The 26,759-nt window shown below is 52.5% G+C and overlaps 1 protein-coding gene across 3 annotated transcripts in view; it reads left to right on the top strand.

The window, feature by feature from the left end:
* Window positions 1-26,116, top strand: part of BABAM2 (BRISC and BRCA1 A complex member 2) — a 406,214-nt gene extending 380,098 nt beyond the window's left edge. For 2 of the 3 annotated variants that reach the window (XM_044261850.1, XM_044261851.1), the window contains exon 12: window positions 25,788-26,116. In XM_044261850.1, the coding sequence (XP_044117785.1) occupies window positions 25,788-25,851 (64 nt within the window). In that variant the 3' untranslated portion in view covers window positions 25,852-26,116. The remainder of the gene's footprint in view (window positions 1-25,787) is intronic. The other variant, XM_044261852.1, reaches the window with a different exon arrangement.
* The last annotated feature ends 643 nt before the right edge of the window (window positions 26,117-26,759 follow it).

The following is a 26,759-nucleotide window of genomic DNA, read 5'->3' as shown; positions in this document are numbered from 1 at the left end:
TTTCTACCATTCACCAGCTGTGTGACTTTGGGCAAATTCATAATCTCCCTGAGTCTGTCCCCTTCTCTGTTAAACAGTGAAGCTTGTTATAGAGGTTATTATGAGTATCAAATGGTGTGTATGATTTTCTGTAGTTATTTTTTTTTTTTTTAAGATTGTTTTTATTTGAGAGAGAGGACATGTGTGTTTGCGTGAGTGGGGTAAGGGGCAGACTGAAAGGGAGAAGCAGACTCCCTGCTGAGCAGGGGGCTTAATGCAGGGCTTGATCCCAGGTCCTCCGGATCATGACCTGAACCAAAGGCAGAAGCTTAACCAACTGATTAAGCCGCCCCGGTTTTCTGTAGTTAATTAGCAGACTTAACAGCTTAAAACCCCACAGATTATTATCTTAGTTTCTGTGGCTTGGGAGTCCAATACAGCCTTCCTGGGTCTCTGTTCAGGGTCCCAAACAACTGAAGACGTTGACTGGGGCTGCTGTCTCGTCTGAGGCCCAGACCCTCTTCCAAGCTCATTTGGGTTGTTGGCAGAATTCATTCTTTGTGGTTGTAGGACTGAGGTACTGGTTTCCTTCCTGGCTGTCAGCTGGAGGCTACTTCCTGCCACGTGGCCCCTCCACCATCAAGCCAGTGGCACTGCATCAAATCCTCCCATTTCTAACCTCTGACTTTGGTGTCACTGACTTCTGAACTCAGACTTAAAGGGGTCATTTGATTGGGTCAGGCCTACCTTTAATCTCCCTTTCTTAAAGTCATTTGTTCCATGTAACCTAACAATCCCAATTACAGGAATGAAATCCATTTTCATAGTCCTGGGGATTGGGTGAGGGATCTCAGGGGCCATCTTGGAATTGTGCGTACTGCACGGGGTAATGTAGGTGAATTGTCCAGCAGAGGGTCTGGCGTGTTGAGAGCACTCAGTCGTTGTTCATCACTATCAGCATCACTATCCCTGGAGGGAAAAAGAGTTTCAGTTAAAGGATAGCAGAGTCAGTATTGCACCCAATTGAACAATCCCCCAACCTCGAGTTGGCCAGAGATTCTTAGATTCTGGACTGTCCCATTCATGGACAGTATCACCTATGGTTATATCTTCTTGGTGCCAACCCAACCAGCTTAGAAAGTTGGGGGAAAAAAAACCCATGCTCCAATTGTTTAATCTACATAAAGCCAACTGTCACTTTGGAAAAAAAAAAAATCTGAATTTACTAGTTACCTACCTTGGCATCTTGTATAGCTTAGATCTGTCTAGATGAATCAGTCAGATGATTTTATTAATCCTTTCTAGTCTGATAAATCTGTGAATAGATGGAGGGCGTTTTCCTTGAGTTTCATTGTATAAAACATCAGCTTGATCTTAGAGGTCTAAGTAGTTTCTTAGAATAGGATTTAACCCCACATCACCCACTACAATGCTTTGTCACAAATTAAATCCATTATATAAATGGAATCACTTGAGGAATATTTCAAAAAATAGCTTCTCAGTCAACACATTGGAGTAATTCATGAACCTCCTAAAACCATTTGTTGTTTGCCTTCTTGCCTCAAGGTCAGAGAGAGATGTTATTTTCTTATTTAGAAACCTATCCAAGTGTTCCCAAAGCAGTCCATAATTCCCCATATGTTCATCGCCCTGCATACTCACATTACTAGTCATCCAGTTGTCTTTGCAGAGTAATTTTCTCTTTCAGAGGTTCTTTAAAAATCCTCTGCATTCTGGACTATTTCAGTTATCTTTCATTGTTAATACCTCAGTATTCCCAAAGACACAGTTTTCTTCAAATCTGTCATTAGCTGCTAAATGCTTCAATCCGGTCTTATGCATTAGCCCTCTGAATAAACCACATAAAAATAGATCTCTTCTCCTTGATTGCAGAGAAGGGGGTTCGATGCCCCCACCTGATTTGCTCCCCATCCCCACCCTTACTGTGGCTGTGAGGCCCCTCTGGGTCCCTCAGATGCTGTGGAGCACAGCGTGGAAGCTGTTTCCACGGGTAGTGCAGTGTGGTCACGGGAGCCCTGAGGCCTGAGAATTCTCTGGGACTAGAGGAGGGCAGTGGGAGGGGTGTTGATGAAGTGTGAGTGCTTGTAATGTGAGCCCGTGTATGTGATTGTTATCCAGAACTCACTCAGTCACTTCCTTGCTGCCTTGTTGGCAGCTCCTCAAGGCAGCTCAAACGATGCTCTGTTCCCATTGAGATTTCCTTGCCGAGTCGGGCCTCCCTCTGCGGTCCCTGCACTTGGTCAGCTGGCCAGAGGAACACCCTGACAGGTGTAACACCCATCAGTGTTACAGAAAACCTGACAGGGACTTTGCCACCCTCTCTCTCTCCCTGGACCACTGCCTCCCCTTCTCCCCACCACCTCTCTGGCTCCCATCCCTCCTCCTGTTTATAGCTATATTTCTGGAACCGTCGTCTGCAACGAAGGGTAGGGGGATGACCAGGAAGGTAAGAATTGTGGCCAGCTGTGATTGCTCACCCCCAGGTATCCCCTCTGCGAGGGGGAGCAGCTACTGAACTGAGCCACTGATGGGCCTCCCCATCTCGCTTCTCCTACTGGCAGAAGGGAAGGCAGTGAGGGAGGAAAAGCCATCAGGTCTGGGCTCCCAGGAGGCTGTGCCCCAGCGATAGAACCTACAGTTCCAATGCTGCTATGATTCATGGGTTTTCTTTATTATTTTATTTTGCCTTAAGTTCCCTAGGAAGAATTCCCTTAAAAAAAAAAAAAAAAAAAACCATCTCTGCCTACTTGTGATCTCTGTCTGTCAAATAAATAAAATCTTAAAAAAAAAAGAAAGAAAGAAAGAAAAAATCCCAGACTCATATTAGCTGTTCTCCCTTCTGGAGAGAAGAGGGAATTTTCTGGCCTGACCAGCACAGCTTGGGCAATCAGGGTGCCCCGGGAGGATGGGAACAGAACCAGGATAGAACCAGGGAAGGCCAGGGTCACCCAAGCCTTCCCCTCACCCGTATGCCCCAGGTTCCTGCCTGGGCAAGTATGCCTGTCCCTCCCAGGGTTGGGAACTATGGAAGCTGTGAAGAGAGAAGTAAAGCAAATAAAGAACACAGAATGATTGGGTCCTTGAACTCTCCAAGAGAATCATTCTGAAAAGTATCTTTAAGGGATTTGGTTTGTTTTTCCTTTTAGAACAGAGAGCAAGCGAGATGGGGAGGAATCCAGCTCTGCCTGCCGTCCAGGCATCCTCTCCAAATTGCGTAGGTCAGAGAGAACATGTTATTTATTAGAACCTGACATCTGTTGCTGTGAAACGATAAGCTTCCTTCAAAAGCCTGGCCGTCCATTACTGCTAATGCAGCCGTCATTCCGAGAGAGCCACGTACCACCTTCCAGCCTGCGCCGGCCAGGCCGTACCAGGCACAGAGCATTTGCAGCCCTGCTCAGCCTCCTGACCCCCCTTGGGCAGGACCCCACCAGGCCCTCTTTTACAGGCCCTGCCACTGTGTCCCTAGCTTTTTTTGATTCCACTCTTTGGGCTTTCTGCAGTCTGTTTTAAGGACTGATCCTTCCCCGCCATCCCCCCCACCCCCACCCCCACATCCGTCCTGCCCTTCTTTCTCAGTGGTACACAGGGTGAGGGTTTCCTTTCTGGTCTCAGTCATGTAAGCCAGAAGAAACCGCACATGAAAAGAGTAGCTGGGAAATCAAGACATCTTTGTCATGGAAATGAACCGAGCTCTACCATCTTAAAGCTACTAACTGCTCAGGGAAGGGTTCTGATGATCCCTCCCAGCCCCCGTGAAAATGTGGCGATAACCACATAACAGATACTTCCTTGTTTGTGAGTTATGGTCATTTATTCTCTTTCTTGGAAAAATAGGCAGCTGTCCTACAGAGCCAAAAGGCTAGGGAAATGGGTTCAGGTTTTTTTTTTATAGCACATCAAAGTAGAAACATACATTTATCAATGGAATCAGAGCTCAACAGAATTTGAGCTGTTGGAAGAAGAAATGTAACAGTAAGTGAACATAATGCAAAGAATAGCGGCCTGGGAGTTGGGAGACCTCGGTCTCATCCAAGCACGATTATCAATTGCACGTGTGTTCTTGGGAAAGAAACTTCACCTCGGGCCTCGGGCCTTCATCTAAAAGCACTGGGCTAGTAGCTGATGATCACTAAGTTCCCCTGTATTGGGGGATTTTAAGTGAAAATTGTGTGTAAGGTAGCTTAGCATTGCTTTTTTATCCATGTTGAGAAAATTCCATCTCTGTGGGCAGAGGTCAGACGCAAACTGAAAACATTACTAAATGGAATTAAGTACGCTCTGTACGTGATGCTTTCTCGTACAACCCATATCTGGTATTTATAGAACACTCCGGTTGTGGAACGTGCACGCATATGCCCTGAACACACACCCAGTAAAATACTTCTAGATGGAATACATTTTCAGATGTCAAGTTAAAACAGCTTCTTGGGAATTAGGCTTGACCGTTCCGATGTACGTGTTGTTTTTGACAGGTGCCGCCAGGGCTGCTCGGGGTGGTCATGTGTGATGTGGAGTCCAGCCAAGGCAGGAGGGCCAAGCTGCTGGTCTTGATCACTTTTCATTAAGGCATGAGTTCTAGAAAAAAGGGAAGCAGCAAAGAACAGTCAGGCCCGTCCATCCTGCGCACATTATGAGCGACAGGCAGAGGCCTCGCTTCTTCGGAAATGGGATTCTGTCTTGTGTGTTGTCAGACCGTGCAGCACAAATGAGCCAGATTCATGACTTGTTGAAGTGGCAGCTTTATAGAGGTGAGCAGAAACAAGGAGCAGGTAGTGGGGCAGTTACCTCTGCTCAGAGAGCGGCAGCAGAGCCCACAGCAGAGCTGAGATCGGTGGCCGAGCGGAAGTGTAGGTGTGACAGTGGGGACCAGTCTCAGGACATGGAGCTTGGAAGGAACCTTAGAAACCATCTGGTACAGCCAAGACCGAGTATGGTACGCATCAGCCATTGTGGTGGGAATTAACTGAAAGGATTGGCAGAAGCCCCTTAGCACAGCAGTTGGCATAGACTTGACGTTCAATGCACCATTTTCATTTCCTGCAAAAGCGCGTTCAAGACCAGACAGTACTATGATTAGAACACTGTGCCCCTGCTCACTGGTCCAGGGGCCAGCCCCAGCCGCCTCTGACCTCCTGCCTTTACTCTGCCTGTTGCCCACTCCCTTGCTCCCAGGAGCAATGCAGGGAAATCACTGCCCGCAGGCACACAGCCATCCACCCAGCCGGTGTGTGGCCTGCTGTGTTCCTGCCGGCTCACCTGGGAGGCCGGGGGCTGCTGTGGCCAGGGGGGAGAGCCCCGGGTACTCTCGAGCAGAAATAGCTCTCCTGGGAATATAGAGACCTGGCACGGAGTACCTTTAATAAGGGAAAATAAACATCCCTGTGGCCGAACTTATCACTAGAATCAGTGGGCAAAGGAAGAAGGGGGGGTGTCGTAAGGGAGCGAAGGAGAGATGCTGCCTCACACCCTCCAAACTAGCAGGAAGGCCGCACGTGGAGAAGGGGGCGAAAAATTCCAGTGACTCTTATCTTCCCAGACAGACAGAAGCCCTGGCACTTAGTCATGCCTGGTGGAAAATGGAAGCCAGGAAAGCAGAAGTGAGGCTGCAGTGCTCTCGAGTCATCCTTAATCTGAACTCACTTCTGAGGAGAACAAGTGTTTTGCCTCCTGGCCAGTCGGGGCCGAGCTGCCCAGTGCAGATGCTGTGGCCCGAGTCAGGAGAACAGGCTTCAGGGCAGCCATGATTGTAAGAACCAAGTGTAGCAGTGGCTTCTGCGGTTAGGTTGTTGCTAGTAATTCATTCAGCCAACATTTCAGGGTGATATATATGATATACAGAGTAGGTGCAAAGCACTGGGGACCGCAACACACCCAGTTCGAAGAGCCCCAGCTACAAAGCCTGCTGATGGATGGTGGGGCGCCCCATCTCTGGTTGATGTTCCGTTCTGACAATGAAGCCATCCATTCTTTAACTACTTAGTGCACTGGGTACGAGTCAGAATTACAAAGTGGGGAGCCCTGTGGCTCCTCTAAAAATCAGAATCAAAATGTAGAAGACCAAAATTTCCCATTATCGGTCATCGTAGGGATCAGATAGTCTTTAAATAGTCATTATCCCAGTTGCCCAGAAAAGTGACATTTATAGGAATGTATCTGAAAGGGCATCATCTCAACAGAAATGAGAGTGGACCCTCCAGTCTCTCCTGATCATCTGACAGACGATGATGGTGAATGTGTGCCGATTGCTTGTACTGTACCAGCACAGCTCCAAATGCTTCGTAGATTCTCAGTTCCTATAATTCTCATACCAATCCTATGAGATCAATACTGCCATTATACCTATTTATTTTATTTTATTTATTTATTTGACAGAGAGAGAGATCACAAGTAGGCAGAGAGGCAGGTGGGGGCAGGGGGAAGCAGGCTCCCCACTGAGCAGAGAGCCCCATGCGGGGCTCGATCCCTGGACCCTGAGATCATGACCTGAGCTGAAGGCAGAGGCTTAACCCACTTGGCCACCCAGGCGCCCCCTGCCATTATACCTATTTTACAGATTATGAAACTGAGGCCCTGCAAAGCAAGATGACTCATCCAAGGTCACTGGGTAACACAGCACAGGAACTGAGAATATACCTTGGGTTTCCTGACTTTTCAACTACTTTCTGTTCTTAGACCACCCTGCCTGTCTTCCCCCTTGATTGAGTTCTCCCAGCTCGGCCAGGCAACTGAGCTCAGCATTCTGTTCGGAACTGCAGAGTCTCCAGGCTCTCGGCCTTGGGTGACACCCAGGTTCGGAGTGGCCCAGGGCGGCCTTGCACATGTTCTGATTGGGATTAGGCTCTCCCCAGATCACCAGCACTCAGCCAGCCAGCAGATGTTTGCTGTATTCAAAGTAGGTATCAGACACCATGATAGTGGTATGTGGGACCCTTTCCCTGCCTTCGTGGAACCAGAGTTGGGTGGGAATGCCCCATAAATGGCTGTTTTCTAAGGCAGCGCTGTGCGCCGTGTGCAGGGGGGAACGCAGTAGGAGAGAAAGGAGGTCTGTTTCCTGAGGTTGAGGAGGCTGACGTTGGAATATGGGTAAGATGTGCTGGAGGGAGGCCGTTCCAGCCACAGGGAAGAGACCGCCCGGAGGCTAGGAAGCAGGAGGTTCCCGGTAGCCAGGACGCACTGAAGAGGGCCGTGGTGGATGAGGCAGGAGAGAAAGAAGAGGCAGGTCAGAGTCTGCAGCCTGGAGGGAACATGAGCTCTGAAATCAGACCAACCAGAAGTCCAGTCCTGGTCCTGCCACTTGTGGGAGTATTTTGCTACCCCTGTAGACGTTGGTTTTCTCATCTGCCCGTGAGGGAACAGTCCTCTTTCACAGAGGACTGTGAATGTTCGACGGGAAGTGGATCATAAAACGCGGGCATATTGTTGGTGTTCGGCTAATCACCATGGCTATTAACTGCTGAGACATTTGACCTTTTCTTCTGTGGGCAATGAGGGTTTTCTTTGATCCATAAAGTCCATATCCATGCAGTGTCCTGCCTGGGAGTAGATGTGTAAATCCCACTAGAGCCTCTGCGGCCTGGGAACCAGTCACAAAGGCAGGAGAAACGAAGTTCTGTGGTCATGTTGGTGGAATGCTGTCAAGGAATGTTTGCCTTCAGTCCTTTCCCCCTTCTTTGCCACTTCAGGGCCCAGGGCTTTCAGAGACTGAATCCTTTAATATCAGTAGATACCATGCAATACTTAGAACATACTTATACTAAAAAGTTACTTGTTGTTTACCTGAAATTTAAATTTCACGGGGCATCCTATACGAAAGGACAGCCCAAGAATCAGTCACAACAGTCTGTGTGGCTTTCTGGGGAAAGGGAGCTCAGTGGTCTTCTAGGCTTCTCTCGGGTTTTATAAGCTCTGCACAGCTTGCCTTAGGCAGTGTCTTCAAGGCACATCCTGAGCAGAGATATGAAATGCTGGGGATGTCCCTGTGTGTGTTTGAGGGTAGGAGTAGGCATGATGGGGGCTGTCTTGTACCAGCCTTCCCGTACCCCCACCTCTTCCTTCAGAAAAGAAACCCATGCTTGCAGACAACCGGCAGAACGAAGACAGCCTTTGTGAACTGGTAATTTGTCTCACGGAAGAAGTGCCAGGCCCCTTTCACAGAGTTTTTCTTCTGGGAACAGTGCCAAAAGTGGGGACTTCAGCTGTCCCTTGTGGTGACTTGAGATGGCCGTAGCAGGCGAGATGGTAAATGACCCAATGCCCCCTGCTCCAGTGAGTCTGAGGACCAGAGCCCTGGAGCCAGAAGGCCCATCCAGCCGCCTTGCTTTGGAAGCGAGACAAAGGAGACCCAAGAAAGGGAGCCCAAAGTCATTCAACTGTTCAGAACTTGAGTCTGAGTTGAAGTCTGGGTATGCAACCCTAGGCTCTTCGGTGTTAATTTAGGGGATCTGGAAACTTCCGCCACACTTGTCTAATTGATTTCTGAACATTTGCCCTGGGTTGCTTGATAACAGTACTCTCCAGATCCCCATCTCGCCGCGTGGCCTTTGGTGCTGCCATGGCCAGCTCTGTGTCTGACTCATCCCCTCCTTGAGGCCAAGTTTGTTAAGCCCCTGAGTGAGATCACTCCTGGTAGGGAGTGAATGCACTTTCGAAGACCAGCTTGATCTTGGCCCTTGCTGTTGGTGCCTCCGTGCTGATCTCTTTGCCCCACCCGACCTAAGTGCTCTGTGGTTGAGATGGAAAAATCCACCTTAGAGCAGATGGTTTTAACCTCAGTTGCAGAAGCATAATTTGTCCACGTAACATGAGGTGAAAATTAAAACAACGCAGGGCGTGGGTTTGAGCCGCACAGCGCCCTTGGGCTTAAGAGTGACTTTGACCTATTCCTCCCAGATCAGAATGATTATCCAGCTGCCAGAGAGTTCTTAGAGGAATCACTTGATTAAATGGTGTCACGGGTGAGGTGGTATTAGCCCTAAGACCGGCTTTATCTGCATACTCTGCAGGCAGACCTGACCGTGCAGGCAGGGCTGGCCCACGCGGAGATCCGGAGCCGGGATCATGGGATCTTCCAGTCTTTTCATTTTCTTCTTCTTGCCACAACCTGTCACGAGACCAAGAAAACTTGTTTTGAAAATGCTTGACAGCCAAAACAACCTGTTCTCAAGCCCTGGACGACAGGGTTTGTCCTCTCTGACCACTTATACCCTGTTAGAGCTTTGACTAGCTGCTGACTGGAAAAAATGAATTTGCTGTTTTCTTCTCCTGTGTTTCACAGACAAGTGCCAGCGGCTTCACAGGACCTTGTTCCCCTTTTCTCTCCAGCCCTTCACCAGAGACCTCTTAAGGCTGGGCCAGAGTCTCACTGATGAAGCTTAGCAACATATACTTAGGAGGACATAACCGATGGTTACACCCGTGCCAGCCAAGCTTGATATGTGGGTTGTCTTTGCCGTCCCATTAGACTTTAACCTGTGATTTTCCACTTGCATTTTGGGCCTCTCTGAAGTTAAATGTGGGAGTCAAACTCTCCAGTTACCCCAGAGGCTGGTTTGGCCTTCCACCCGGGTAGCTCTAAGGCAGGCAGCAGTGTCTGTGTCCCTCCCCCCAAGCCATGCAGGTCTCCATTTTGGATGGTCTCCCTTTTGGAAGTCACTGTGAAGGAGTCACTTCACTCCTCCTCTGAAAATACTGGGGTTGAACTAGAATAAGAATTGGCAAACAACAGGCAGCTGCCTGTTTTTATAAATAAAGTTTTATATATCATCTGGGGCTGCTATCACAAGGGCAGAGTCAAACTGTAGCGAGAGGATATAAGGCTCACAAAACACAAACTGATTACCATCTGGCCTTTTCCAGAAGAAGTTCGCTGATCCCGCGACTAGGTGATCTTTAGGGTTTGGGGATCCAACTTCCTCTGACTTTCGAACTTGCAATAGGCAGTTTTTGTATAGCGAGAGTCCTGGAGTAACTACTGAGGAGCTTGACTCTCTCTTCCCAGTAGTAGCGACACAAAGCATGCTTTGAGATTGGTGGAATCTGCAGAGGGTGGGGACTTGCTCTGCTCTTTTATGGTTTATTTTGCTACATGACTGTGTTTATTGGTCTGCTGGCTCTGGCATCCATCGTGTTCACCAGTTCTGGAAAAAAGACACCCCAGCTGTGCGGGTCTGACTGCATTCAGTAGCATGGTTCAAGGTGGTACACGATTTGTACCCCCGTGGGAGAGAACACAGAGTGGTTGGCTTGACCACCACGGCAGTAAAAGGGAGCCAATGCTGCCCTGAGGACCCATCCTGCCCCTGTTCTGTGTTTTTCCCTGAGTCTGAACTACAAGGTGGGGCAGGAACAGCCCAGAGTGCTGAGGTAGGTTGGTGGCTGCAGTCAGAGAAACAGAAATGGGTCCTTAAAATGCCTTAAAAAATTCAGAGACTAGGAGAGGACTCATCTCTTTCATCGTCTTCCCCCGTTAGCAATCCAAACAAGATTCTAATTTATGAACTTGGCGTCCTAGTGACAGGCATCCCCTGTGTGCTCCAGGTACATAATAGAGAAACCAAAGTACAGAAATGAATGGTCCTCTTCTCAGGGCCGATCTGGTCTATAAAGAACTTCTGTGCTCACTAGAAAAGGTGCCCTCTTTGGGTTGGTGCGGAGCAGAGTTTAACTAATAGCTTTGGGTATGAAAAAAAAAAAAAAGGAAAGAAAGAAACCTGTCTGTTTCTGTGGGCACGTAGCACTGGGAGAACACAGAGCTTAGCCAGCAGAGTGGGGACGGAACTCTGGGCCGCCACTTGCTGCTTCGGCCAGACGCCTTTGTGTAGAGTAGAAGCTGCTTCCCGGATGTATCCGCATCTTAGAAGTCTGTGGGGTCTTTTCCCAGGGGCCTCGCTGGCTGGCAACAGGTTAACACTGCTTGGCCTCAGTTTCTGAGTCACTGCAGCCTGGGCTGGCCCCTAGCATGCCCGTTTTTACCTGTCCCCGTCAGCGGTGCTGGGAGGGGTGGCTGCAGCGTCTGCGGGAAGAGGGGTGCCCCACAGCCAGAAGCATGAAGACTTGGTCCCTTCCCAGCAGGCAGCATAGACCTTGATCTCCTTTAGGTGCCTATCGTGGAGAACCCACGTCCTGGCTCCTCTTTGCTCACTTCTGACCGGAAGCTGGCTCTCAGCTTCAGGAACACCCATGATTTTCCAGAGTTCTACCCCAGAGGTCAGATACGAGCAGCACGAAGAAATTGTTACGGGGTCCAGAACAGACGAGCTCACGGTGGCGGGAGCCGACCTCACTCCCGAAGCATCGGGCTCCACGTCCCCCGGGGTGTGCAGTGACGCCATCCCACCGGGACAGCCCTCCTCCGTCGGGTGTGTTGTCAGAGTGGTTTCCAGGAGGTGGTTATGAACTCTCCACGGGTGAGGTGGCTTTGTGGGCAGATCCGATTTCCAGCGCTCAGCTCCCGTTGGGAATTGTGTTTGGGCCAGCTGTGTGGGCAAATTTTGAAAGATTCCTAACCTACCGTTTTCATTCCGCATCCAGCCGCGGTTCTCAGCAGTTCGGAGGCTAGATGATGGGGAAGAAGGAGAAGCCAGGAGCCCACAGTAGCCCAGGACTTAAAATCTACTTCCTATCCCCTTTCTTGGTTCTCAAAGGCTACCAGGAATAAGAGGAAATGTAGTTTGTCATTGTTTTAGGCCCCTAAAATGTGCAGAGCACTTTGCGAAGGAACAGAGTCCTGTGTCCAAGAGCACTTATCACTGTGCCCCAGAAAGATGCCGTCAGGAGGAAGAAGGTGGGCCATGGGCATTGGCGCTACCGCACCCTGGGGGGATGGGGGATGGCAGCCCAGGGAAGCTGGCACCAGGGAATATCCCTGCAGTTAACTCAGGACCAGAGGCCCAGGGTCTGAGAGAAAGAAAGCTTACACTTAGCAAATGTTTCTGATTTTTAAAACGGAAAGCTCCTTCAGGTCACCAGGTTCACGATGATGCTGCGCACTTTGAGCTGCGGATGCTAAGGGCACATGTGGGGTGGGGAACCGCGCTGAGCAGGGCCCTCCCGCTGCACCACAGCTAGGTCCCGAGAACCCGGTAGTGGAACGGGAGTGCCCCAGAGTCCTGCCCTTCCTGCATCAAGCCCGTGGCCACAGAAGACACAGAAGACCTTCCCGGGCAAGCGTGCTGCCACGAGGCACTAGCCTCTGCCCAGGACCCCCTCTGCCTTTACCGCACAGCCGAGCTCGGGTGGGTTCCCTGCTCTGCCCACGTCTGTCTCTTCCTGAAGTGCCCAGGGAGGGGGTAGAGCAACGGTCTCTATTTCATACACTTGATTGTTGCTTGGCTTAAAACGGGCTTATTTTAAAAGCATATTATAAACTATAAAATACCAAGTATCAAGTTGGTTCCTTTCCTCACTCAGCAAATATTAAATGCCTCCGGAATGCCGGCCCCATCCAGGCAGGGCTCCCAGGGACTCCAGACCTGCTCGTAGACAGGAGCGATTGCGTCTGTGTCTGTTGCCTTAAAGCGAGGCAGGAGTGAGCTGCTCGGAGCGTTCCTGCAGCCGTGTGGTGGGCGTGGAGGGCGGGAGCAGAGGAAACCAACATGGTCTGAGTCCTTACCACGTGCCTGGCGCAGGTTCCTCATCACAGCCGCACGAGCTGAGTCCTACGGGAAATACACAGAGATTTGGGGTGGCCAGGCAGCTTCCCGAGTGACACGCAGGAACCAAGTGACCGTTCCGTATTTGAATTCAGTTCCCTCGGACTCTCAGATCCACACGCAGGGATGGTTGCCGGGTCCCCTTTGCCACAGAACGACCCTAGCAGTTTCTCTCTCTACACCCTTGGATTTTTCTCCTCCCAAATATCCCCCAGCTCAGTGACTCAGTCCAAATCCTAGCCAGAAATGATCCCTCCTGATTCTAGGCCAGAGAATGGGGATCATGTGAAAGGAAAGCAGGACGATGCTGTATCACCACGAGCCAAACGTCGTATTCACAAGGGGGCAGGTTTTAGGAAAACAACAGCCTTTGCTGCGTGCTCACAACTCCCCCCGTGGTGAGGCCCAAACCCTGTACTCTGGGAAAGGGAGGGTGGGGTCTTTCCAGGCAGAAAGCTACCAACAAGGACCCAGAAGTCTCTCAAGGGAGATGTGGATTTCCCTCGAAGAGCTAGCTTCTGGAAATAAATGTAGCAAAGGATTTCATTTGCCCGCATCCTGAGGCCTCTCTTGCCTCTAACCTCCTAGAGAGGACAGGGGATTGCAGAACTCTTGTCCTTGTGTCTGTCCCGGCTCAGCGGCGGTGCCTCCTCTTCTTAAGTTTATTCTTTTTTTTTTTTTTTTTTTTTAAAGATTTTATTTATTTATTTGAGAGAGAGAGACAGTGAGAGAGAGCACGAGCGAGGAGAAGGTCAGAGAGCGAAGCAGACTCCCCATGGAGCTGGGAGCCTGATGCGGGACTCGATCCCGGGACTCAAGGATCACGCCCTGAGCCGAAGGCAGTCGTCCAACCAACTGAGCCACCCAGGCGTCCCAAGAAGGGCTAAAAAAGGAACAAACAAGGTTTTCGTCTGGCTTGGTCTCCAAGAACTAGTCCCCGCCGTTGACAGTTACGCCTGGACTTACTAGATCCAGGAACAAAGGATGTACATCCTTGTTCGTCCGTCACATGGCAGAACGTGGGAATATTTCTGTGTCGCTGAGGTGCAGTCCCCCAAGATGAACATGGAGGCCTCCAGTGTCTACACCAGAGGGGGTGGGGGATCTAAAGAGCCGGGTTCAAAGCTGGGCAGACCCAGGGCTTCAGAGCCAGTGACACCAGGGAGCTCCTGCCCAGAGTGCTCAGGAAGGCAGCCTGGCCTCGGGGCCCCGAGTACGTGGTGGAGGCTCAGCTGCCCCCAGCCATTCCGTTCACAAGCCCCCCGAAACCTCAGCTGAACGTGTGCCACCTTGCTGTGCCCGAGGGTCATCACGGAAGCAGACAATGTGTATACAAGAGACATCAACCTGCAACCCCAAGCCATTGAGATAGGGTGTTTTGTTCCAGAAGACTCAAGTTGGACCCATGGGTGGGGGTCTGTCCCAGGGGACAGATTTCAGTTTAGACTAAGGCAAAACATGACAACTAGTAGACGTGCCTTGAAATAATGAGCTCTCCCTCGTGGAAGGTAGTCAGGCCAGGGCTAGAGGATGTCCCCTCAGAGGTACTGTTAGGGCAAGTCCTGCCCTAACAGGATCCTGAGATCTCCTCCATTCTGTCTCTGGCTGGTCCCAAATGAGTGGCTCCACGGTTGGCCCTCGAGCTTAGAGGCAGGACAGATGCCACGGCTGGGGTGGGTAGCCACGGGCTTTGTGGAAGTCCCAGTGCTTATACCAGGCCTTGAGGGTTGGGTCGGTTAGGGTAGGAGGGGAGGCCCCCAACTTGTTGCGTGGTCCAGAAAGATTCCCTTTCCCTGCAAAGCAAACAAGTGCCTACTTAACTGGCTCCCAGTGTTGCGAAGGGGAATTAATTACTGTTTGTGATACACTTGAAGATTCCCCGATGAAAGGCCTTGTATAAATGCAAATTATTATTATTGTCATTAAAGACGCTAGACGTCTGGCCTGCTGGATAATGTCCTGGTCTAGCTCTGAGCAGAAAAGAGAGCCAGCTCCGGGCAGAGAGTTTGCTCTGGTTGATGCGGGGCAATCACAGTAAGAAAGAGGTCTGGGAGGGCTTGGCACATGATGTGAGAGTGAAGCCACCCAGCTCCTGACAGAGTTAGCATGCCGCTCTCTGCTCCAGGAGCCGAGTGTCTGTGGGTTTCCGAAGGCCAGGGCCCGCTCAGATTCATCCCTTGATCCCTGCAGGACCCGGCGCCGAGACCTGAGCAGGGGCTAGCCATGAAGGAATGTTCGGTCATCTGCCAGGCTGAGGGATGGAAGGAAGACAGCCGGGATGTATGCTGGCCACTCAGTCTTGGGGTCCTGTGTCAGATCTGGAGACAAAGGAGAGCGATCTAGAAACCGCAGATATATGTGATGTCTCCGATGATGCTTATTAAGGCTTTGAGAGAACCCCTCGAGCAAAGCGCAGGGAGAGCTCATTTATTAATTACTGTTTCCACTTAAGACACCGTCTCTGGCTAAAGTGGTTGGATTGCGACCAAAGCAATAATAATAGTAATAATAATGGATAATAGTGTATTAGACCTGGACGTGAACTCAGAAGCCATCCCTTCTCTCGACCGAGGAGGCATCTGGGGTTCAGGGAGGTGAGGTGGCCCATCTCCAGGCACAGAGCAAGTTAGAGGCAGAGCCGGAATCACACTTCAGCCCTCCCCTCTCTAGTCTACAGCTCAATTATTTCAAGATAATAATACCTCCCATTTTATAGCACTTTACAGATGTAGTCCTTCTCAACAGCCCTGGAGAGTTCTAAGATGCCAGGTGACCTTCATGTTAAAGGACTTTCTGCCCTCTGCTCTTCTGGGGCTCCTTATTTAGCGAACATTCATGATGTCTGGCATGTGCAGCTGGTAGATGGCACGTGTCACATGACCTTCTCGCAGACATTCAGAGTAGGCCTCACGCTTCATCAAGGCGCCTGAGTACTTCCAGGAACCAGAGGGACAAGTGAGAGGGAGGCCAAGTTCACCCCTTTGTCCCTTGTTACTGCAGTCACAGTTTGACTCCAAAACCACCCAGTGCAGGTCCCCAGAGGGGGACTGAAGAGAGCACTCAACAGCCCTGGACACATGAACCTGTAAGAGAGAGGGCCGTTTAGGGGGCTGTGCAAGAACAGAGGTGGGTGTGAAGGGAGCTGGCAGTAAGTAGCTCTCGAAATTCGTAACCGGGCTGCGGGCAATTCTCGTTTTCACACAGGGGACTGAAATCTAGCTAAGCCGATGTTTGGGAGGGGAGGATCCACGCATCAAAGCATGGAGTGGTCCCCAAGCACACCCCCTCACCGTAGATGACCGTCCTGGTGACTCAGCGTCCTGCAGCTGCCCCGAGGCAGACCTCTGCCCCCCCCATACCTTACCAGCTCTTGTTCCTCTGGAAGCCATGGCAATGGGGAAAGAATGTGTACTTCGGGGTCAGTCAGCTCTGGATTCATAAGTAGCATTGCCACCAATTCCCTGTGTGATCTTAGAAAAGTTACTTGGCGTCTCTGAATCGTAGATTTCTCCCTGGCAAGGACAGGTAATAAGGCCTCCCTGGTAGTAGGCCCAGGAGAAGGAGTCAACGTAAAGTAATAGAGACGGAAGCAAATGGCACGATGTCTAGGAGGTAGTAGGCAGCCCCTCCCGTGTACTTACAGCTTTCGGGGTTCCTGTCATCCACAGGAACACATTTATTTTATATCCTCATCCAGTATTTATAACTCAAACAAAAGTTTCCTGGAAAACTGTTTCCCCCTGCCACACATGACACATCCTGATTTTGTTTTGTTTCATGTTAATGCTAGTCGGGACCCACTAAGTGGGTTTTACAACCCGCTCCAGCCGTTACACCCATCACTGGAACCAGGGTGTTGGATACCATGTGTGGGTCTCACTTATCTTCATTGTATGTATGTCCTCCCTTTCCTTCCAGTCCTTCCTTCCTGCCCTTGTCTGTCTAGCTGACACGGGGGCCACAGCTAGCTGGGCACAGCATGGCAGGGCCCCGGGCTTGGTGCAGAGGGGAAGAGGCCCGCCAAGCAGGTGAGCTCTGCCTGTTCTCTTCCCGGCCCTCTGCGGTGCCTCAATGGGACCGACAGGACCCATAAGGCCCTCCGCCTGCCAGATTCTGTCTCCTGCCAGCCTGCTGGAGATCTTCGCTCCTCCCCTAGCTCAGCAGAGCCCACCTGGTTTCTGCAAAGGCCACTGCAGCCCAGCGGGGACGGTAGGCCTCAGGCATCCTCTCCCATTTCGTCTTTTGGAATTGCTGCTATTCCTTCTGTAAGGCCCCGAGAGCCAGATGTCTGGGAATGGCCTTTCAGCGGCCAGGCGTGGGGATGAGACTGGAAAGAAGAGGGCGCATGGCCATCCTTGTTGCCTCTCCCCCATGTGTGCAAGGGGCATCTATCTGTGTACACCCAGCTGTTGGAGGGGGCAGGACGCAAGCACCCAGAGAGCAGGCAGGGCCCCAGGCAGCCAGGGAAGACATGAACTACAGCCTCCAGCTGCTGAGAGTCAAAGTGAGAGAACCCAGATTTAGGCAGACACCACTTTATAGCCCCAAGGAGATTCTCTAGGGAGAACAGCACTCTTTTATGCCCCAAAAAGTTGATTTCCTAAGTGTTTCCTAGTCCTTTGGGGGTCTGGCCGTCTGATGGGGAGGCTGATGCTTGGCAGTGCTGAGTAGGAGCCTTGGGCTGTGCCTGCTGGAGTGTGACTCGGGGACGACCTGCCCTCGGCCCGGCCAACTCAGCTGGGACCCTGAGCACTTCCTCTTTGAGGTCTAGCCTTTGGCTTTTCCCCCCTTCGCTGACTAAGAGGGGAGGGTAATCTGTGACCTTGACAATGACTCACAGCCATCAGACAGGCGGTCCGCTTCTCCCCAGTGCAGGTGAGCGCAGGAGAAGCCCTTGCCCTGGCCAGGCCAGTGGAGGGATCTTCGTCCCCACCACCAGCATCCACACGGCTGTCGGCCAGAGCCAGGGCTCGGCTCCTGTTCGTGTAGCCCGGGGCGGAGCCAGCAGAGGATTGGTGCCCACAGCCGAGGCACCTGGCACCCGAGGCGTGGTGGGCAGGTGCAGATTGGGAGACAAGATGAGCCCCCAGGGCTGTGGCTCTGCTCTGGGGTCCCAGGCAGCACCACACTCCTTAGCCCCCAACACCCACTATCTGGCTTCCTTCTAGCCAGGTACACCCCGTCATCTCAGCCCACCCCCCTACATGGGGGCCCAGCCTCTCTCAGGGGCCACACGGGCACCCTCTCTTCCCAGCCTCTCATCAGGTAGGTTCAGGATGGAGACAGCGTCAGGCTGAGAGGTACAAGTTAGAGAGGACTCTATCCCTAGAGTCCTGCCCAGCTAGAGAGACTCTGCCCCTAGCTCCAGGGCCTCTGGTCAGCCTTGGAGCTGGCCTGCCTCCCTCCCTCCCTCCCTTCCTTCCTGCGCCAAGTTGGTATTCGTTTGCTGTGAGGCCCAAAGGAAGGTGAGTGCACTGGGCACCAAGGATGAACCATCCCGAAATTCTGCCCTTGACTCACAGAGAAGCTGTATGCTGACAGCTATAATTATCGTACGCTGTGTTAGAGGAAACACTAACTTCTCTGGCCCTCAGTTTTCCCTTGCCTGTAACGATTGAACTATCTGACTTCTGAGATTTCCTTTTGTTCCAAAAATGTATGATTCTAAAGTACATCTTTGAGCCAAATGTCTACATGGGTTTGAGAAGTATTTATTGAGTCGCTGTGTGCTGAGCCCTAGACACGAAGCTGGGACGCAGGGATGGGTGAGTACCACCGCGGGTCTGCCATCAGGGAGTGTAAGATGGCTGGGGGACGGCGGCTGGGATGTGACCGAGGTGGAGCCCGTGGAGGACGGGCGCCCTGCGGTTGGGGGAGGCTCAGGAACCCGTAAGGACTCCCGTCCCTCCCTGTCATTTGGCTAGCTGGCCTGTCCTGCCCTCCCCCGCCTTCTCAGTACACAGCTCCCCGGGATGCCCCGCAGGCAGGGACACCTGCAGCCCTTGGGAGCAAGGCCTCACCCCTGCAGTCGCAGAAGCCAGCTGTAAGCTAGCATAGCCCAGAGGAACTGGCTAGGCTCCAGAGGGCCTCCTTGGAGAGCCTCAGAAGGAGAGAGAACCACTAGGTAATTTTGATCATTTTAGTAAGCATTTAAAGACACCCTATGATTTAGCAGGAGCCAGATTTCATCCCAATACTTTGATGTCTAGAAATGGCTCCTGGTTGGTTGGTTGGTGAAGTCCTCCTAAAACAGCATTGGATTTAATTCAACACATACTGGGGCGACGGTCCTCGCCGTCGATCGTCTCACCGGCGAGGAGCCCGCGCTGTACAAGACATCGTCTAGACACCGATCTAAACATTCCAGACTCAAGGCAGACCACGGCTGGGCCTGAGGTCGGAGGCCCAGCATGCCGTGGAATCCAGCAGAGGGACAATCGGTTCCAGCTGAGGGCGAGGGCCCTGCGGGAGCCTGGGAGCATGTGAGGTGATGTGCCCCATCACCCATCAAGCCTTCGCATCTCAGGCGTGTTGGTTTCCTTGTTTGGCAAGTTAGGACCCCCTAAAAATGAACCAGGCATGCTCAGAGGTCGGCACATTTCGGGCGACTGTGGGAACCAGTTACAACCACTTGTTTGTTCCAGAAGCCCGCACCAGAGAGCCAGGCTGACGTCGCCTGGGGCACAGCCACAAAATGAGCTCCCATTGTGCCAGTCATTTGCCCACCGAGGCACCCAGAGTGGGATGGGGCAGTCTTCACAAGGGCCTTTGCCCTTTGGGGTGAAGGGCATGGGAGTAGGACCAGGTCTCTTTGTAGAGATCCTATTTTAGGGATGACCTCTATGACACGAGCAACCCCAGATGAGTCCATATGTACAGCAGCCGCCGGGGACAACGAGGACAAGGCAAGACCCCGAGAAATGATTAGCAGGTCTTGCCTCACACTATTTACGGGACGCCTTTGATTTTCAGACCACAATCGGTTTTCATAGGACTGATTAAAAACATGTGCCAGTGGAAGTCACAGCTGCAGAAGAAAAGTGGAAAAAGAAATGAGCCTTAGATGTTTTGGAACTTGCCTCTATTTGCAAAAATGAATTCTGACTTGATTTATATTTCCTTGATTTACTGACAATGAGGGTCGTGTCCCCGAACCGCTTCTCCCGCCCCGCCCCCTCTCCGCCACCGCCTTGGCCTGACTCCGGCAAACAGCACAAAGCTCATCTCATGATTGCCCAGCGAAAAGTATTTTTGAATTCCAGAAAGAGACGACTGCGTTCTGCTTCGGAAGAAGATGATTGTTTAGGCTTTTGTGAAATAAAAAAGTCCCAAGTAAGAGGCTGAAGAGGCAGCAAGGCCACGGGGTCTCCTGTGTGGCCTCCTGTGTGGCCTCCTGTGTGGCCCTGGGGTGGGAAGACACACTCCTGTGGCCCGAAATCAGGGTACCTCTGGGTAGGTACCTTTCCTGAACTCACGAAGCTTCTGTTTTCTGGCCTGCAAACGGAAAGCAGGGCTTCCTGCCACACACGGCATGCTGGGAGCGCCGGCCACATTTAACCTGCTTCGTGTCGTTCCTTCCCTTTCTCCTGAGTCCCCAGTCTCTTCGGGCTTTATTTTCAGTTTTTGCTCTTATTTTCTTAAAGCTGTACCAATTCCAATGTTGAGATGCTGTTTTCTTCTTTCGAAAAGATCCGTTGAATAAATATGGAACTGCAGTTACAGGAGGGGAAACCCCTGTGGATGAGCCTTTTTGGGGCAAAGTTCCTAACTGCCTTCTCCTGAAGTTCCGAGGATTTCCCTGACGGCCGCTGTCATAACTCCAGGGTCTGCAGAGCCCCTTCCACAGAACAATCACAGATGATTAACAAGAACTTGGAATGGCACCTTCCCTTGGTGGGAGGACAGAGGGACAGCCCAGGAGTCAGCCTTCCGTCCCTCTCATGAGCTGCCTGTGGTATCCCGAAGCCTCTTCTTGGAGCCCTGCAGGATTCATCACTGACCCTGTCTTCTTGGTGAAGGAGCTTGGCAGCTAGTCACAGCAGCCACCCCGCCTCACCGCCCTGCCACCTCCTGCGACTGTGCTGTGCCAGGCCTTGGCCTTGGGCTTGGCGAGGGCTCTCATGTAACAGAGTAGTTAAGTGGCTTGCTCAGGGTCGTCGCATGGATATCTTAGAACCGTAGTGAGTGGCACTAAGAGACCATGAAGTATAAATCTTTCTGTTACGGGTGAGGAAACTGAGTCCCAGTTCCAGAGGACGCACCAAACCAAGGCCTGGACTAGGGCCCATGTGTTCTGTTCATGCTTCAGGACTCTTTCCATCTGACCCACTGACACCCCCCTTACCATGCCTACTGCCCTGAACAGAAGATCTGTTGCAGGCCCCAGCCCACTTTGATATACCCCCATCATGGGCATCCAGAGCCCCGGGATTCTTAAACATCCCTCTAGTTCCCAGCTGCCACCCCCTCCCTGATCAGAGCCTGGCACAGGAGCAGAGCCAGCAGGCTTAGGCAAAGGACAGCAGAGCCTGCAGGTGCCTCTCAGCACACAGCTCACCCTTAGACAGCCCGGGTGTGCCGCCGGCAGCCCTGGACTGGATTTCAGGAGATGCACAGTGTCCTGCAAGTTTGAACTTAGCCAAGAAGCCACAGCAGAAGGGATGAACGGAGGGCAGCACCCAAGGCCCCCTTCTTTCACACAGGGGCTTGCTCTTCTGCAGCCATACCTGCTCTGGCTGTTCCCACAGACTCACATCCTCTGCCCTCAGACCCAGTTTGGTCCCGATGGGAGCTGTTGACATCTACCAACCATCTTTTCAACCAGGCACTGGGCCAAGGCTGACTTGGGCTATCTCATTTAATCCTGATGAGAATTACCCTTCAAGGCAATGTAAGGCTATTTTTCCCCTTTTAGAGTTGAAGAAATTAAAGCTGAAGAGGTGAGTCTCTTGCCCAGGTGATACAGGCAGGGGCAGTGCCGGGCCGGGAACTCAGCTGTGGCTGGTTCGAGCGCGCACACCACATGCACTACCTCGTCCTTCACACCCGAAGCTGACAGGGCCTGGGGATCACCAGACTTAGCTCCCTGCTTGGTACTTGAGGAACCTGATGCCTGGAGAGGGGAGAGATGTCCCGCGGAGCACCCCGTTCTCTGACTCCTGGCCAGAGGGGTCTGTCTGCCTCGCTCCCTGCCTGACCACTCCTGCTCTGAAATCACGGAAAACCTACCCAGCTTTTCTTCAGCTTGAGTCATTTCTTCCAGTTTTATTCTTCTCACCTGAGACTCTGGGATTGGCCTGAGCTGTGATTTCATAACACCCAGAGCAAAGGGACCACCACCAGTGAAGAGGGTCAGAACCTTACTTTGTCCTGAGGCATATTTAGCTCGAATTTGGTCTAAAAATAAATGCCCTTCCAGCATGAATGGATAGAATGATGAGTTTAACTGACTCAGGGCCTCTCTCCCCACAGCTCCTCTTGGCCGTGAGCGGGAGGTCCGCCACCCGCAGCCCACCACACTTTAAAGCTTGCCATGCGTTTTGTCTTTGGGTCAAAGAGTTTTTTAAAAGGTGGCAGATAACTAGTGCCTTTGGCAAGATATGCCCTGGGCAGTTCTCCAATTTCTCTGATAAAGAGTGAAATAAATGAAAACAGCCTTAAAAACAAAAAAATCTATAAATGGGTGGGAGCCGGTTGTCATTTCCCCCTCCTCCTCCCCCGTCTCCCTGAAGTGACTTCGTGAGGAGGCAGGCGGAGCAGCGCTCACTGACGACAGCTCGTAGCCTCCTGGCTCCCGACAGCCCTTCTCCACACTGCTTCCCCTTGGCGTCACGCAGCTCACCCTGGCAGGGAAAGCCCAGGACGAACAGGAAACTTTAGAATTTTCTGAAGGAGGAAAGAGCTTGCTCTAAAGCAGGCTCCCTCTCGCCAAGACCTTTCTGTCTGAGGAGCTGGGAGTACGGCAGCCCCTACCCCAGAAGTTTCCAAGGAAGAACTGAGTGGATCAGATTTGCTTCAGGAGCCGCGTGACCCTGGGCCTGCAGCGCCGGAGGTGCGGGGAGCGCGCCCTGCCCCAGGCCCCAGGGTGCGCCCCAGTGTCAGGCAGCCCCATCCGGGCTCCTTCTCAGGGGCCTGCTGCCAGGCCAGCTTGTACCCTGGGGCGGGGACACCGCCCTGCGCAGGGGTGCCGGGGTCGGTCACATGCCATGGGGTACTTCAAGCAGCAGTGCAAAGGCAGTGGACGTTGGCAGCGGCCTGTCTGTCGCTGACACTCAAGGATGGGCCACCAGGCTCCTCTCTGGTGAACGCGTGCGTGTCACTGGGCTAACAGCAGCGGAAGGAATGGGGAGGAAGGACTGTCCCGCACTTGTGGGTGGTGGCAGACAGCCGGCAGGTCCCTGCCCACATGGTCCCATGCAAGCATCACGTCAGGGTGGGCTCATCAGCCCTGCTCACCGGGCGAACACAGCCCAGAGCTTCCCTTGGCCGCCCAGCCTCGCTCTGGGACTGTGGCTCTTCGGGCCTCATCGCAGTGGCTCTGGGCCGTAAGGACGAGTGTAGCCATGCAGCTGGCAGAAAGGGGCTTTGAGCTCAGAGATGGTGACCGTTGGGCTGGCTCAGGACCGCGTCAAGCAGGATGTGGATGGAAGAGGGAGCTTTATCCTTCTTTCTCACTAACTGTTGGCATAATTTGGAGTTTGAGAATGGACTGCGTTTTCTTCTTCTGTACCTAGATATCGCTTTTGTCCACTCCCTGAGGCTGCGTCTCTCTTCTTAGTAGCATGTCATGGACCTGCCTTAACATTTTACAGACCAGCGGCCATCAGTAGGTACGTTAATGACAGCCACTGAGGTCGCGCTGAGTGCTGTCCGTGGGCTGGCAAGTACCACATAGGCGTATGTGTCAGACACCGGGAGAAGCACAGAGACTGTCTGTAGGCAGGGAGAGAACCTCTTGGTCACCAGGGAAGACTTGATAGGAGCCAGCGCACTTGGCCTGAGCGTGAAGTGGAAAATGGCACATGAGAAGAGCAGGTGGCCTGACCGGAGGAGGGGGCTTGCATCCTGGACCATGCCTGGGCTTTGGGGGGTCTGTGACCTCCTCCCCAGTTGCAGGGCAGGGGACTTCCGTGCAGTTTTTCTGGGAGAGGATCCTTTGCTCTTTTAGCTTTTCAAGGGAGGGGTGCATGAGCCTAAAAATGTAATGAAAGGGCAAAAACGATTTCTTTGACATGTTGGAGCCAGATAGTGAAAACCACTGAGTGCCAGGCTGCACGTCTGGGGAACACGCAGGGTCTTGGTTGGGGGAGTGACAGAGAGCCACACTCCAAGAAAATATATTCGGTTACAACAGAAAGCCCAAGTCCACCTGTGTCCAGGGGAGAAACAGCCTTCAGCGTCAGTTTTGTTGAAGGACAGGAAGGAGCCAGGGCGTGTCACGAAGGACAGAGGGGACATTGTGGAGGAAGAAGACGAACCTTCAGGATAAATTCACCACGGGGCTTTAGGGAGAGGTAGAAACAGGATTCGGGCACAGAAATGCAGATGGGCCAAAGCACGTTCAGACTCGTGCTATGGAGGAGCCCTTCATTTGGGGGGCACCGGTTTAAACTGCAGGGACACCCAGGTTGCAGAGTCCCACAGGTGGCTGGAATGTGGGGCTGGAAGTTCAGGGGAGATGTGAGGGTCGTTCTGTGCCGAAGGGGGTGAGTCTGAGAACAGCACCATGTGTGAGGGGCGTGGGGGGCGAGACAGGAGGGTTTCAGAGAAAAAGTTCGTCAGGGGCACGGCAAGGAGAAGGGAGATAGACCTAGAATGCCGGTGTCACCCGGGGCACGGCTCCCTGAGGGGGGAGCCCGCGGAGGCCAGGGCCGGATGAAAGAGGTTTCCGTTGACTTGGTGCTGGGGCAGCAGGCAGGCAGTCAGGTCTCGTGTGACTGCACTGGGGGACCCCAGGGCCTGTTGAGTTGTGCGGGGCTACTCACCCCTGCACCGGCGGAGCCCTGTTTGGGGCCTTGGTGGTACTGGTGGTGACTGGGCTTCTAGGTGGCCCTTCCTGGTTCATGTCACGGTTCCGAGTGAGCCACTCAGACAAGTAGGGTGTGACTGGCCTCGTGTGAGAACGGCGCTGGGGAGAAGGAAGTAGCTGGCAAGCAGGGTGACCAGGGGCAAGGGGTGCCACCCTGCCCCTCCACTTCCTACCTCACCTGCTGTTTTCCTGCAGAACTTCGAGTTCCCGGCTCACAGGGGGCCACCCCCTGCCCCCAGTCCCTCCTCCTGCTGTGTTTCTTGCCTGGAACACGAAATGCTTCCCCTACCTCGGCCTTCCTTGGTCGTGCCCGCCCAGCACCTCACGGTACCCCATACATGCCCTTACCGCCTCAGTTGGTGTTACGATGTGTTGGTCTGCTCCTCTAAACTAGGATCTCCTGCTGGCAGGGGCCCTGTCCAGGTCCTCTGGCAGCCCCGGGCACCACATACCATGCCTGGCAGAGCAGGCCCATGCAGAATGTGGAGCCCATCTCTACCGATTCAAATCTGGGTGCCAGAAAGGCCAGACGGTCCGCCCCAGATCCTGTACCTCTCCATAAGCAGCCAAGGAAACTTCTCTTGATACCCAGCCTGGCTTTTTTTCCAGCAGACCAGACTGCACACATGTTTGGAAATAAATGGAGACCATGAAACACAAGAAACCCTTTTTATTAGACCCTCTTTGTATGAAGTCAAAGATCCAACCGAGTGAAGAGTACAGCTCTCTTTATATTTCTGGTCACAGAAACGACAAGGTGGCTGGCTGGGCCACTCTCTGGCGTGTCGCGGGGGTCGGGCCCTCGTCTTCGGCCTGGGAGAGGCAGAGGGAGCCCGCGTACTGGTGTCTAACAGGACCTAGCATCCTGGAAAGTCTACATACGGGCCCTTGAAAGACCCGTGCACGATAGTACAGAAGTGAACTGCTTGCACCTCCCTTGGAAAAATCCAGAGAGTTTTGCATCAGCAAGGAAGGGAAATCCAACCAAGAGGCATGAACAATAAGTAACAACTGTTCTGAGTTAGGTTGAAAGCTCTGAGTTGCACTTTTTTCCAAGTTGTTTGTGCTAACCGCAATTTTTTTCTTCTCCCCCTCTTTCCCACCAGGGCTTATTTCAAAACCTTTGTCCCTCAGTTCCAGGAGGCAGCGTTTGCCAATGGAAAGCTCTAGGAAACACCAGCGTTGAGAGGTGGCCAGCCAGACTGCTCTGTCCACATGCGTGTCAGCACATATGGCCGCTTCCTGGAAGCCGCGTGGAATGCCTTCATGGTAGCGTTTTGCTCGCGCAGCAGCTTTGCACGCCCTGCCCGGAACCCAGACCGAAGCCAGCTGGCGCTAACCTGGGCCCTCAGGCCCCCACCTCTGGCCGCTCCCTCTTTGTTTCCTTCGGTATACTTCGTAGTTGGAAGAAATAAAATCACAGATTCTGACAACAGTACTTTTCCAGGGAAAGTAAGACATCACAAATGCACACACCCTGATTTCAGGAAAACCTTTGTCTCTGAGACCTCATTTAAGTGTCAAGAAGAAAACCCCTTTGCCTTTATTTTTCCCTGAAATACGTGTTGTGTGTGTGTGTGTGTCTGTGTGTGTGTCTGTGATTTCCCCAGCATTTCCCACTTGGGGCTGCTCTTCATTGGAGAAGGTGCTGCCTGAGTGAATCTGGCCACTCTGCGTGGTCTCAGCCTCCCATCCAGCCAGGACCCTGGCCGCTGCTCAGGAGCACATAGGACCCAGCACCCCCTCCAGCCCTGCCCCCTACCCCAGCTCCCTGCGTGTGCACAGAGGCAGTCATTAAAGTTTGCTGAATGGGCCAGTGACTCTGTCCGGCCCGGTCTCACATCACTCAGCCCTCCCTGGGCTGACGGGCGAGCTCTTTGGGCTTCTGCAACCCTGTGTGCATCGTACCTAGAAAACAGAGGTTGGGCCTTGTGTGCCATCACTGGCATATCTGAGACAGCTGGGTTCAGGCCACTTGGCTGTCATCCAGGGACAGAGCAGGGCAGATACCCTGAGGAAGTTCCTCCTGTCCTGTATTTATGGATTGTCACAGCTTGACGGGGTCTCAGAACGTCCCT

This window comes from Neovison vison, chromosome 8 (genome assembly GCF_020171115.1).
Source record: "Neovison vison isolate M4711 chromosome 8, ASM_NN_V1, whole genome shotgun sequence".
Classification (NCBI taxonomy): domain Eukaryota; kingdom Metazoa; phylum Chordata; class Mammalia; order Carnivora; family Mustelidae; genus Neogale; species Neogale vison.
The sequence above is the reverse complement of the archived record's forward strand: the minus strand, read 5'-3'. Positions and strand labels throughout refer to the sequence as shown.